Raw genomic sequence first — 14,860 nt, forward strand, 5'->3', positions numbered from 1 at the left:
CTTGATAAAGTCACCATTATCTCTCTAAATTCATTTTTATTACCCTTTAATCTTAGTGCTTCTATTTCATTCTACACAAAAGATCAAAGTGATCTTTTAAAAATGCAGCTCTAATCTCATTCTCTTGTTAAAACTAGTAGATTTTTATTGTTGACATAAAGTCTCAATTCTTTAATATAGTGCACAAGGTCCCATCTAACTGCTCATCCTTATCTTGTACAAATTTCCTTTTCACTCTTAGCACTTGAACCAGGCAAGTACTTTAATTTCCTTGAACAGGTTTTTTACTTCTGTCAGAGCCATTTGCATTTTGTCCCCTTTATCAGACAACTCTCTATTTTCCACCTGTTGACTTTGGATAGTGCCTATCCTTCTTTGAGGTTTCAGCTTCATTGTCATTCTCAGTAAAACCTTCCCTGACCTGGCTCAGAAGTGTAGCCATCTGTACTTTTCCTTCGTATCACTCATCGCGATTGTAATTAAATAATTAATTGGGTAATTCTTCTCTGGAATGTAAACTCTGTGAAGGCAGGAACTGTAACCATCTTGTTCATTGCTGAATATCCAGACTCTACCAGTAGAGTTGTTTTGCTAGCAGGTATTCAGTAAGTATTTATTGAAAGAAAAATGAATTATTCTTAATCATTCGGAGAAATGTCACTCATCTTTTTATTTTTGAATGTTAATTTTAAAACCTATAGATCAATTTTTTAAAAACTCAAACTGTTTGGTGTTTCAGTGTATTCTGCGGAGGTTCCCCTGAAGACTCGTACCCCCTCCTTTCAGATGGTGTGAAGATATAGCCCCGAGTGGCTGCATAAACAAGTGATTTCTTTGAGTTCTATTTGATTTTTAAGTTTAAATACAGGAGCACTTTACTTTCTGTTTCTCAATATTCTTATGTTTGTTAAACAAACAGTGCCTCAAACTGGTACCAGGGAGTAGAATAGACACTCTTGTGATTAAACATTTCCAATTCTTTCAGCCATTCCTCATTTGACTTTGTTTCAAGTGTACTTGGTTGCCTGTTTATGCTACTGCAGAAGCTATAGTCCATGGTTCTAGTACTGAACAAAGTTCTTCAAGTATTACCAGCACAAAGATGTATTGAAGGAGTGATGGGCAAAATGTAATGAGGCAGAAAGCTGAAACAGCTTGCATTTATCAGTTTTACTTTTGAAATTGGTATATAAAAGTACAATAAAAGTAAATATCTTAAATTGACCTACTTTTAGAAATAAGGTAAAATTAAATCTTTATCTTAAGACTACATAGGCTTAAGACTGTAGATGATGTACTGTTGCACCCTTAGTTTTAACAGTGTTTTCTAAATAACAAATGCTAAAAGAAAAACAGATTTTTTTGTGCAGAAGGTGGTTGCCTCAGTGATGAGATGAGCAGATGTGTATCGTTGTTCCACTGTGTGAAAAGGCACAGATGAGTTACCAAGAATCCAGCAGCTGTACATGGGCGTGACCACAGTTGTATTATACTAGATAGATTCTGAAGAAAATCCCAATTGAAGTGAAATACTTTACTTTGTAATGTATATTTGAGAATGGTTAGGTAAATTTTTTACTTATGATATTTACTATTCTAGTTAATTGCTTGAAATGAAATTTAGAATTCCTGGAGGTTTTCATTTGTTATAGTTTGTGATGACTTCATGTATTATACAATGTTTAGTACTGTATGTATTAATTATTTATGTGTGTAACAGGCAACTCAGAGTTATGTTGACGAATGTCCTATGGACGGATTTAGGACGAAAATTCAGAAAGACCCTACCTAGAAACGATGCTAATTTATGTGATGCCAGCAAGGTGCAATCAGACTCATTGCCTTCGACATCTGTTGACAGCCTAGAGACATGTCAAAAATTAGAACCTCTTCACCAAAGCCTTAATTTATCTAAAAGGTATGTTGTTCAGTATTGATTTTGTTCAACTTACCACATTATGAAATAATATAAGTCCATCCCCACTAGGCTTAAAAATAAAATTGTTGGAAATGAACTTTAAGAAAATCTGCATATGCAGATGTGCCCCATTGAAAACAAATCTTAAATCTGACAATATTAATTTATAAACTTACTGATAGTTATATACTTCATCAAGTAGATTGATTGAGTTATTTTTAAAAATAAGTGTCCGTACATTTAACTTCATAATTTGAGTAATATATTTTTAGAGAAATATATATATTTTTAGAGAACTATTTATGATTTAAAATGAAGAGATATATATAAATAGGTAACAACTTGGATTAAATGACATCTAAAAGGTATATTATATATTTTTTTTTACTTTCTGCATCTTTAACATATCTTTTAGTTGTTATTAATCTAGGTCCTTAACGCCTTTCGACTGTTTTGAGCTTTCTTTTTAAAAGAGGAGATGATATTGAAATATTACTACCAAATTTTTTTGTATAAATATGCAGTTTAATTTTGAAAACTAACAAGACCAGATTTGTTTTGTATTTTTTAAAAGAATTATGTATGAAGCTTCGAGCTGAAAACTAGGAATTAGTGCTGGGACTTTGTGATCTGTAACAATATTTTTAATGTATTTCCAATTTACAGTTTTAACCCTTAAATGAATAGTTTTAGGGAGAGGTACTTTGCTTTCATTTAGCATAACCTGTTTTAGCTAGATAATGCTTTGGTTATGTGATCTGTAATCTGAATGACAATACATAAGTGTTTTAAGCCAAGATTCAGATAAAACCCACTAACTTTCAAAACAGTTATTTTAAAAATAAAAGTAGAACTCTGTCAAAACTTCTGAACATAGTATTATACATTAATTTAAAAAAGGGCACTCCTTTTAAAAAAGGTGAAAACATAAAAAAGCTAAGTAATGAGTGTATCCTTACTAGATGTAAGGATACTTGATGTAAATTTAACTTTGTAAAGCACCATAAATCTTAGAGTCAAACAACTTAGCTTCAATAATTTATGAAGCAGTTTGCTTTCATTCTTCTGGATTCTAGCATTTTTCCTTTTTAGTATGGGTGAATTATTCCTTTACTGTGCTGATAGATCTAAATAAAAGGGCTAGTTAAAAGAGTAGCCCTTCCAATCCCTTTGACTCTTTTGAAAAGAAGATTCAATTCTCTTCCAAATGACAAGCTCATCAGTCCCCTCATTTCATGTCTGTCCTTTTTCAGCTAGAACAGTGTAATGTTCCATCCTCTTAGAACAGTTTTTTTCACCAGGAATTGGTAGTAGCTAGGTTATATGTTCATGAAATTTCAATATAATATGAAGAGTCCCAATAATATTTGAATTTGGTTTTTACTATCTATGAGTGCTTTTTTTTTTTTTTTTTTGATTCACTTCCTGGGGTGAACTACTAGCTAATCTAGAGTTTTTTCTCAGCTCCCCGTGTCCTCAATTTAACTTGTTTTAAGTGAATGCATCATCTTTGTTTTCAGATTTATTTCTATATCTGTATCCCCTTCCTGTCTGAATATGACTGCTCTATGCACTCAATTTTCCATATTAGAACTAAATTAGAACTTGTGAATTGTCCTAAGTCCTCCTTCTTCCTTATCCTTCATATCCAGTCATTCATCATGTCTAGTTATTTTTACCTCCTAAGCCTGGAAATGATCTCTTCTCTCTTTATTGCCACTGCCTCAGTTCAAGCCCTAATAACTTTGTGCCTTTATTATTATGATAGTGAATGGATTGGGCTTCCTGTGCATAGTCTTTTTCTTCTCGGTTATTTTCCTATATGGTTGCCAAAATATTCATTCTAAAAGGCACATATTACTTGCCACTCTCTGGTTTAACATCTTTCTGTGACTCCACATAACCTTGAGTATTAAGTTTGAACTCCTTGACTTGGCATACAGTGTCCTTAATGATCTCACTTTTGCCTGTCTCTAGCCTTGCATCTGTCTATTCTTCCACATTTATACTGTGTTTTAGACTTAGGTAACTGTTGGTAGCTCACTGAATATATAATGTCATTTTATATGCAGTTTGTTCCTTTTTCTTGGAGGCAATTCTCCTTTTTGTTTTTACTTACTTCTATTGGTCTTTAATATTGATCTCATATGTCATCTTCTTGGGAAGCCTTCCTTGATTCCACCCCTCCCCCACATCTGCACTTGATCCCTTTCTTTGTTTTACTAAGCAGCCTGTTCATGTATCATAGAACTTGTTACACTATATTGTGATTTTTATTTTCTCTACCTCCCTGACAGTAAATTTCACGAAGGCAGGAACTACATATTTAAAAATTTTTTCTCTATTACTAGTACCCAGCACATACTACATATTGAACACAAACTAAATGCACATACTAAATAGTGGACATATACTAAATGCTCAATAAATGTTCGCTGAATACAAGGAAGAGATTGTTTCTCAGCAAAGTTATATCCCCAGTCTTTTTGAGTGGGGAATGTAGTTTCTTCCATTAGAACCAATTATTTGCTCTGTAATTTTGGTGGATTAAAAAAACAGGAAAAGAGATATTACAAGCTTCAAATAAGCAAATTGAAGAACTGTTTAGGATATGGCTCTGGGTAGATATTTTCTGTCTGGGACGTGCTATCTGGAGTAGGAGACTTATGCTTTCTTTAATCTTTGCTTAATTTTGACGTGATGCTTTTTGTCTTATTTCCATATTTACTTGGGACTTCATCATTTCAAAAAGATGAAAGGGAGAAAAACTTAGTTTTGTTTTAAATTTTATCTTAAAGTTTAACTATAGAGTAAACCAAAATTATTCATTTAATCCTAGAAATGACATTTTGTTAGAAATCTTATTTGCATTTGGGATCTAAAGGTAGTGATCTAAGTATGTTGCCTTTTATGTGAAGACAATTTAGCTTTTTAATTTCTGGATAAGATTAAGAAAAACAGAAAACATATGATAAAGAAAAGAATCAAGAGTTAGAAACATCAAACTAGCAGTATGTGCAATGCACAAATTTCTTTTTAAATAAGCAAACTATGTTTTAGTATAGGTTTTATCTCCATATGTGGTTTTACATCTGTTTTCTTAGGGGAAAATTTCTAAACATTTATGACCTTTGATCAACAGGCAAGAAAGAGCCTGATGTAACACAAATACAGGGCTGTTGAAAAGATAAACCATCTTTCTCCTGCTTTCATCAGTTGGCATCAGAGATTTTTGAGAACTATGGAAACAATATACTTGTATTTAATTAAGAAAAGTTAGCTCTGGGTTCTTGAAATGCCCTAAATGCTATAATTATATTTATTCATATTTTTCTTAAGATTTACATATGTTTGAAGTTTTTAAAAGTACATATTCCAAATATTGTTATGGCAAGACTTTTTGGATACTACAGTATTTTTTTCACCTTAAGACTTCTTTAAGCCAGTAATATTTTACTTGAGTGATAATTTATGCACTTAAAATTTAGCTTAGTAAAAGAACAAATTCAGAAAATCTGTGAATCTCTTTAAGAAAGTTATTCAAAAATTAAATTTTTTTTCTCTACATAGCTTAAGAGATTGATTTAGAAAGTATGTTTTGAATTATATCATCTTGGATAAGGATGGATTTATGAGAACCTTATTAAAATATCACATAGCACAGTTTTAGAAAGACATGTAAATTACAGCAAAATGAAAACTAAATTAATATTATAATGTTTTTGCTTGTTATAGTATAGCTTTATTACCAGATGTAATTATGTTATCTTTCAACAAGAGTTACATTTATTTAAAAATTTGCTATTGATATGAAGTTTATATTAATAGCTCTTATCACTTTTTTCAAAGTTTTCCTTCATTTATTAAATTCTTTGAATCTTACATTTTCCTTGCTACTTATGCAGAGAATGAAACTACAATTTATAATTGAGAAAATTAAGAATCAGAGAGAATAATCATGCAGAGACACAATCAATAAATGGCATTACTTCTCAGGCCAGCATACTTTCTGCTTCATCTCAGCACATTATAAAATGTGTTTTTTCTTTGGTTTATCATATTATATTTTTAAGTGTAATTTCAAAATATTATTAAAGTTAAATTCTGTTTTATTTTACTGATACTCTTTACATACTTGGAAAAAATTGGAAAGACTGTGTGAAATGACAATTTTCAGTCCTTCTGTATGGAAACCATATGAGAGATGAAGTATACACCTTTATATATTTCTTGTAAAAATTCAGAATCTCTTGAAATGCTGGCTATTCCTGGAATTTCCATAGTAGTGCTAATTTATATAATTGTACACCAAAAGACAGCTTTGGTATTATGAACTTAGTCATCACTTTATAGATTTGTATTCTGTAAGACTGTCACACAAAGTTCTGTTTCCTCAAGATACTCAAATTGATTAAGTTGCCAAGAGTTGATGAAAGATGATTGGGCTATGGCTCTGTGTTATGAAGAGCTGGGTGTACTATAGGCATTGTTAACTATTTAGTTATTTTTTCAAATAAGATATTTTCATCAAGATTGCAGAATATAATAAATTATGACAATTAAGCATTATTCATAAAAAAGTAATTTATAACTTTGAGCAAGATTTCAATAATAGGAAAATTAAAGCGAGTTTACATTTACTGTGCACTTATTATTATGTAATTATATACTTATTATGTGCCAGGACTCGTGCTGTTTTACACCTTAACAATTTGTAAGGTAGATATTATTCTTGCCATTTTAGAGTTGAGGTCAATGCTAAAGGACATAAATTAAGGTAAGTAATTTGCTTAAGGTTATATATAATTAGTTATTAGGTGCTCAAATCAGAATCCGACCCTTTGTTTGTCTGACTCCAGAGCTTTTACTCTTAATTCCTGTGCAATACAACTTTTCACTCTAATGAATTTTAATTTTTTTCTATAAGTAAAGTAGAAATCAGACTTTATTATATATTTTAGGTAATATCTAATTCATCAACCTTTGAATATTCTGCTTATTTTTTAACTTTGTGGCATTTGCTCACATAGTAATTGAGTGCTTTCTAATTGGGAGATATACCATCGTAGACATGCTTGAACCTTTTGATAGCTTCACAGGCCCTGTAAGATTTTTGTGCTTTAAAGATGTGTATTCTACTGCAGCGTGATATATTATCTTTTCAAATGGTTTTTGGGTGAAATTTGAAATTTTTCTTTTCTAGAAAAATTTTAGCTACTCATTTAACTTAAAGGGTCTCATTTATCTTTCGAAGTTTTTTTTCCTATCTCTTCTTTGCTTTTTCTTTCTCATCTATCAGCAAAACCATACAAGAATAGTATCATCATTTATTATTCAGAAGAGAATTCTAATCTTGAAAAAATTTCCCTTTCTTTGCTGATATATGAACTATCCCTCCCACTCCCTCACCCCGCTACGATTATTCTCTTTAGCATTTTGTATAGGACTAATCTTCTATGGATAATATCTCCCCTACTTAGAGAGACAGCTTTTTTTAGAGACTCAATATTTTAAAACAAAGTTAAACATACTATAGTTAGTCATTTAAATAGAGATACTAAATGATCACTGACATTTCTTTGATGTATCTCCTCACATGCCCCAAATTTTCTCTTAAATGTTACAGTTTCTGAATGATTTTTTATTATGAGACATATTTTAGAATTTAGTAATGATAGGGGACAATAACTAGAGTATATCATCAATTCTTAGAATGTTACCAATTTAGTATATCAGATTCTCTCATGTCTTAAAAGTGAAATTTTATTTATACTATGATATTTATCTGGAAAGGAATAATTCTATCCTGAATAAAGTTTTCTCTGCTAATATTCCCCTATTTTTCTTAAAGTATTGAGAACCACAGATGAGGTTTTTTTTAATGATTCATTTCATAGCAATTTCTCATGTGAGGTCAGATATAAGAAATCTTAAGTTCCCTTCCTGGTCCTATATCATCCCCATTCCCACTTCACATCCAGGATTTCAAGGAAGGTTTTGTCAGGCATCACATATTCAAAGCAGACAATATTAAATAAGATTCTTAGAGACAAATCATGCAAGGAGGTAGCAAATATCTCTGCCCTCTCCTCTTCACAATTAGTGGTTGTATTAGATGACACACTTCCTTTCCCTTCTTTCTTCACTTAAACTCTGAGTTCAGGGAGTTGTAATTACTACTAGTCTTTGCTTTTAGATCATATATATTACTTAATTATTGCAAATTTTTTTGTGGTGGTTATGCTGGAAATAGACATTTTCAAAGATTTCCTGAAGTTGTGATAGAAAAGCTTAGTTTCTGGATCCTTTGATAAATTAGTACTAAGGATACAGTGTAATGGAATAACATTTTAAAAAACTAGAAAATAATAGCCCCAGGTTCTTCTAGGAGGAGATACTTACTTGGGCAAGCATTTAACTTCTCTGAGCTTTGAGTTTTTATGTTTAAAGAGAAAACTAAATTATTTTAAAATTCTAAGATCTGAGATTTTATGCTGTCTGGAACGTAGTGAAAAGAGCATAGTACCTCTATGTAGAGAAAATAAAGAGTACATCTTTAAGTGCTACAGCAAATATAAGTATGGGAAGCTCACATTTTTCACTCAAACAAAAGTACTTTGGTTTTGCTAAGTGTTGTTTATTGTCTCTCATGAAGGGCCAGCCAAGTGATGCTAATGGTATATTGATAACAGTGATATGAAAACAGAAAAATGCAGTAACAGTAACTTAAAAAATTACAATAATATGCTTGGGTCAGTCAATTCAGGTCTAAATTGTTGCCTTGAGGGCAGCATTGTAGTATGGCGAAGAATGTCAGTTGTTCATAGCAACAACTGGCTAACCAAGAAAAGATTGTATTATTCTTTTCTGTTTAAGAAGACACCAGGCTTACATAGTACATTTGTTATGAATCTTTCCAATTTAAAATGTTTGGAGTTTTAAAAACACACCTTAATTTCCTAAACATTTAATATCGACTCCTTACCTGATGCTATTATATAAAACTTATATATTACCATCAGTATATGTGTGGTTTCACTTATGGAGTTTGTTATTACCATAGTTGTAATCCAAATGATGTCTGTTTTGTTGGATGTAGCATTTATCATTTGCTTATTGCAAGTATGTAATTACTTACCAAGGACCTTTATGTTGAATGATAGAAATAAAATTTCTTGATTTGTAGTAATCTTTGTTTTTAATATGATTGGAAAAAAGAAAGCAGTTTTTGAGAAAAATTATTAAAAAATTTTAAGCACCTCAGAAGCATCTGTTGTTACAGTTAAAGCCATTGTAGTGACAGGCTAATCTGTGCCAAAGTATATGACACAAGTACTTTTAGAAACAAAAAAAAGTGTGTTCATCCAAAATTTTGAGTATTTACAGGTTGATATCTAGGGTGGTGTAATTCTTACAGCTTAATTGTGTCAAGATGAAAATGTTTGAAAATTTAGCTTCTTAGAATATATTCTTTACTGCAAACTTCAGTACAGTACAGTGTTTGTTATTTTGTGTGACAGGATACCCAGAGTTATATTGACGAATGTCTTGGGAACGGAGTTAGGAAGAAAATACGTAAAGACTTCTCCTGTAACTGAGGCAAGTTTGAGTGATACAGACAACTTGCAATCAGAGCAGCTTTCTTCATCATCTGATGGCAGCCTAGAATCTTGTCAAACTCTAAATCCTCACAAGAGCTCCCTTTTATCTGAAAGGTATGTTTAGTGATAACTTTACTCAAAATAAATATCATACTTATTTCCATGAGCCCTTTTTTATTCTCCCCCCCACTGATATGTTATTGCTAAATGTGAGGCAAATGCACTCTGATGGCTAGTATTACTTTCTCTCCTGGTGGCTGGAATGGGTGTTGGAACTGACAGTCCATGGCTAACAATCAGTTTCAGAAAAGTATCCATCGCTCTACTTGTGTTTTGGGAAAAATGAATGCAGATTCTTGATGAAAGTTTAGTTACTTATTTCAGTATTTCAATTTTTTTTGTCTGTTATAATTAAAATACATTCCCCTGACATGTATCTGTCCCTCCTCCTCTTTCTTATCTGTCCATCTAGCTGGCCAGCTGTTCATCCATCTATCCGTCCGTCTGTTCGTCCGTCCGTCCATCCATCCATCCATCCATCCATCCATCCATCCATCCATCCATCCATCCATCCATCCATCCATCTATCCATCCATCCATCATGTCTTATTTACTGTTTTTTATGTCCAGATTCTAGAACTGCACCTGGTGCTTAGTGCTCAGTAAATATTTGCTGTATGAGTGGCTGAATGTATTCCTCACAAAAATGGTTTAAGATAGTCTGATTCCATTAATAAATGTTGCTTACTGTGCTATTATAAGAGAAATGGAAATTTGAAGTTGCTTTTGTTTTAAATTCCAGAAGAGGCTCATGAGAGGACAGTAAATAAGAAATAAATTGTGGGAAAAGGCTAGGGGATGTCAGTAAATACTAATAGACCTTTTAACTTTAATTTTATCATGAACTTCTTTTAATTTTATACTTTCAGCCAATACAATTGTTTTGATCTGAGTGAAAATTTTTGATCCAGTCTTAATTGTTTTATTTTCCCCCTGAACTACCCAAAGATAACTTCTGGTTTGTATTTTTCTTGTAAGCTTAATTACATTAAAGAGTATTTATAGTTGCCTCTTTAAAGATCTATAACAAATTTCTTACATTTCTAACACATTTTATTTTTAGAAACTTATTTCTTATGAACTTAAATTTTATGAATTTTTCTCCTTTCAAAAAATAGTTTTCACCTAGATTCTGCTTTATGAATTGTCATTGTTTATCAGAGACAATTTTAACTTTATACTTTATTAGATCTCTTTCTGAATTTGCTGGAAAAAAATGAGTTTCAGGGGCATTATCTAGTTACTAATAAATTTAACTAATGTATAATTAGGGATATTGGAAACATTTATCATTTTGTACTATAAGTGTTTATTTCTGCCTCCTCTACTAGACCACGGGCTCCTTAAGGAGAGATATCATGTATTATTTTAATTTATACTTCATGCTTAGCTCAGTACATTTTGAATTTTGTGCACTTGGGTTGATATTAATGTCATTTAACCTTGACCTTTGGACTTTTGAGTTGTAAAAACAAAAAATTTTGAAAGCGCTTTCTACTTCACAAAATTCTTTATTATCTCTTTTAAATCTCAACATCTGAGTAGACTGAATCAAGAACTGGAAAATCTAAATAGACCAATCAGCAGTATGGAAATTGAAACAATCATCAAAAACCTACCAAAAAGTAAAACTCCAGGACCAGATAGCTTCACCAGTGAATTCTACCAAACATTCAAAGAAGATTTAATACCTATTCTCCTCAAACTCTTCCAAAAAACAAACAGGAGGCAATACTTCCCAACTCATTTTATGAGGCCAATATTACCTTGATACCAAAACCTGGTAAAGATAAGACAGAAAAAGAAAACTATAGACTCAGTAGCTCTCATGAACACAGAAGCAAAAATCCTAAATAAGATGTAGTGAACCGAATACAGCGACATATGAAAAAGATTATACACCACAATCAAGTGGACTTTCTCCCAGAGGCACAGGGCTGGTTCAACATATGCAAATCAATTAAGGTGATATACCACATAAATTAAAAAATAAGAATCATATGATTATATCAATAGATGCAGAAAATCCTTTGACAAGATATAGCATCCATTTATGATCAAAACACTTAACAAAATCGGTATAGAAGGAAAGTAACTTAACATAATAAAGGCCATATATGACAAACCTTCAGCCAATATTATACTTAATGGTGAAAAACTAAAAATCTTCTCTCTAAGATCAGGAACAAGACAAGGCTGTCTACTATCACCACTGTTAGTCGATATAATGTTGGAGGTCCTAGCGAGTGCAGTCAGGCAAGAGAAAGATATGAAAGGCATCCAAATAGGAAATGAAGAAGTCAAACTGTCACTATTTGCAGATGACATGATTCTCTATACAGAAAACCCTAAAGACTCCACAAGAACACTACTAGAAACAATAAGTAAATACAGTAAAGTCTCTGAATACAAAATCAACATTCAAAAATCCATAGTGTTCCTATACTCTAATAATGAATTGCCAGAAAAAGAAGTGGAAAAAATAATTCCTTTAGCAATTGCAACAAAAAGTATAAAATACCTCGGAATAAATCTAACGAAACATGTGAAGGATCTATATAATGAAAACTGCAAGACCCTTTTAAAAGAAATCAAAGAAGATACAAAGAAATGGAAAGATATTCCGTGTTCTTGGATTGGAAGAATCAACATAGTTATAAATGACCCAAAGCATTATACAGATTTAATGCAATCCCCATCAAAATCCCATCAGCATTTTTTGAAGAAATGGATCAAAAAATCATCAGATTTGTATGGAAATCCAAAAGACCCTAAATTGCCAAAGCCATCATGAGAAAAAAGAACGGGGCTGGAGGCATCACTCTGCCTGACTTCAAATTATACTACAAAGAGACAGTAATTAAAACAGTATGATATTGGCAGCAAAACAGACACATACAGCAGTGGAACAGAATCGAGAGTCCAGAAGTAAACCCATATTTACATGGGCACGTAATTTTCGACAAAAAGCGAAGAACATTCGGTGGAGAAAGGAAGGCCTGTCAATAAATGGTGCTGGGAAGACTGGAAAGCCACGTGCAAAAGAATGAAACTAGACTGTTGTCTATCACCACACACAAAAATTAACTCAAAATGGATTAAGGACCTGAATATAAGACTTGAAACAATAAAATGCATAGAAGAAAGTATAGGAACAAAACTCGAGGACCTTGGACTTAAAGAGGATTTTATGAATTTGACCTCAAAGCAAGGGAAGTAAAAGCAAAAATAAATGAATGGGACTACATCACACTAAAACCTTCTGCTCAGCTAAAGAAATCATCAACAAAGTAAAGAGACAACCATCCGAATGGGAAAATATATTAGCAAGTGAATCCTCTGTTAAGGGCCTAATATCCAAAATATTCATAGAACTCATACAACTCAATAACAACAACAACAAAAATGATCCAGTCAAAAAATGGGCAGAGGACCTGAACAGACGCTTCTCCCAAGAAGACATAGAAATGGCCAACAAACGTATGAAAAGATACTCATCATCGCTAGTTATTAGGGAAATGCAACTCAAAACCACAATGAGATACCATCTTACAACTTTTAGAAAAGCTATAATCAACGAGACAAGTAATAACAAATGTTGGAGAGGATGTGGAGAAAAAGGAACCCTCATACATTGCTGGTGGGACTGCAAATTCGTACAGCCACTATGGAAAACAGTATGGTGTGCTTCCTCAAAAAACTAAGAATTGGTCCATATGATTCAGCAATTCTTCTACTGGGTATTTACCCCAAGACTTGAAAACTCATATCCCAAAAGATATTTGCACACCGATGTACATAGCAGTATTGTTCACAGTGGCCAGGACATGGAAGCAACTAAAGTGTCCTATGATAGATGATTGGCTAAAGAAGCTGTGGTACATAAATACAATGGAATATTACTCAGCCATAAGAAGAGATGAAATACTGCCATTGGCGATAACATCGATTGACCTCGAGATAATCATGCTAAGCGAAATAAGACAGAAAAAGTTGAAAATCACATGATATCACTTATATGTGGGATAGAAACCTAAAAGCAACAAATGAACAGGACAAACAGACTCATGGACATGGATAATAGACAAGTGGTTATCAGATAGATGGTGGTGGGGGAGGGAGGTAGATTGGGTAAAAGGGGTCAAATATATGGTGACAGAAAGAAATCTAACTATGGGAGGGGAACATACAATGCAATATGTATATGCCTTACTGTTAAATTTTACACTTGATACTTACTGGATTTTGTTAACCAGTGTCACCAAAAAATAAAATAATAACTTTTAAAAAATTTCACATGTGAGAGTTTGTTGTGCACATAACATATATAAATAAAATGTTATAACTGAAGACTTACGTAAGTCTTAAGTCATTTGAATTCCATGGGAACAGTATATCATAATTGACCATGGAATTCAAATGACATCAATGCATATTCATGCTGTTATGAATATCAGCACTAATTGTGAGACTTCTATGAAATTATCATATTAAATCTGTACTTTTCAAGCTTTATACCAGTCGGGAGCTAAGGTTTAATAATAGACCTATAATTTCCAGCTGTTCCTCAAATCTGTTTATTAAGAACTCTAGCTCTCCTCAAGTTCTTTCTAAATAGTTATTGTCAATAAAAGTTTGCTGTCACCAAGCTAATATTGATAAAGAATCCCCAATCTGAGGTTCAGAAAAGGAGAAACTTTATTCAAGTTAACGATATGCAATCTGAGGAAATGGCAGACTCCACTGTAAACCAAAAGTGCGCTCCACCAAAACAGAGGGGAAGCCACCTTTTATAGAGAAAGTTTTTGCCCTGTTTCCTGATTGATCCATTTTTATGAAATGAGGAATCCAAATAGCACAGCTGTGATTGGTCTAGATAAGATGGTCCTGATTGGTCAGAATCATGTTTACCGATTGGTTATTATGGGGCACGTCTAATTGGGTAGTTTAGATGCAAATGAGGATATAGCTGTGCAGTTCTGATTAGACAGGGCAGATCTCCGTCCGTTGTTTGCAGATCTCCGTCTGTTGTCCTTTATTAAAGGACAAGGAAGTCCTTTAATAAAGGACAAGGAAGTCCTTTAATAAAGGTTGACTCAACGGGCAAGAGCCCAGTGCAGGAAGCTGAAGGTTCAGTCTGTAGCTTTTCCTTGAAATGTAGTGTGCATGAGAGGCTTCAGTCAACAGTGGCTGCTAGACTCGTTATGAATTTGTTTCCAGTTAATCATGTGGAATCCTTCTTGGTAGATGTATTCTTTCTTGAGGTTCACATTATGAAATT

At 32.6% G+C, this 14,860-nt stretch overlaps 1 protein-coding gene across 9 annotated transcripts in view; it reads left to right on the top strand.

Moving 5' to 3' along the window:
- Nucleotides 1-14,860, top strand: part of SENP7 (SUMO1/sentrin specific peptidase 7) — a 135,824-nt gene that overhangs the window by 69,014 nt on the left and 51,950 nt on the right. For 6 of the 9 annotated variants that reach the window (XM_011387336.2, XM_023527432.1, XM_011387281.2 and 3 more), the window contains 2 exons: nt 1,721-1,918; nt 9,439-9,633. The exons of 1 other annotated variant lie outside the window; for it this stretch is intronic. In XM_011387336.2, coding sequence (XP_011385638.1) covers nt 1,721-1,918; nt 9,439-9,633 — 393 coding nt within the window. The remainder of the gene's footprint in view (nt 1-1,720; nt 1,919-9,438; nt 9,634-14,860) is intronic. 2 more of the 9 variants (XM_023527440.1, XM_011387466.2) reach the window with 2 other exon arrangements.

Source organism: Pteropus vampyrus, unplaced genomic scaffold (assembly GCF_000151845.1).
Source record: "Pteropus vampyrus isolate Shadow unplaced genomic scaffold, Pvam_2.0 Scaffold1, whole genome shotgun sequence".
Taxonomy (NCBI): domain Eukaryota; kingdom Metazoa; phylum Chordata; class Mammalia; order Chiroptera; family Pteropodidae; genus Pteropus; species Pteropus vampyrus.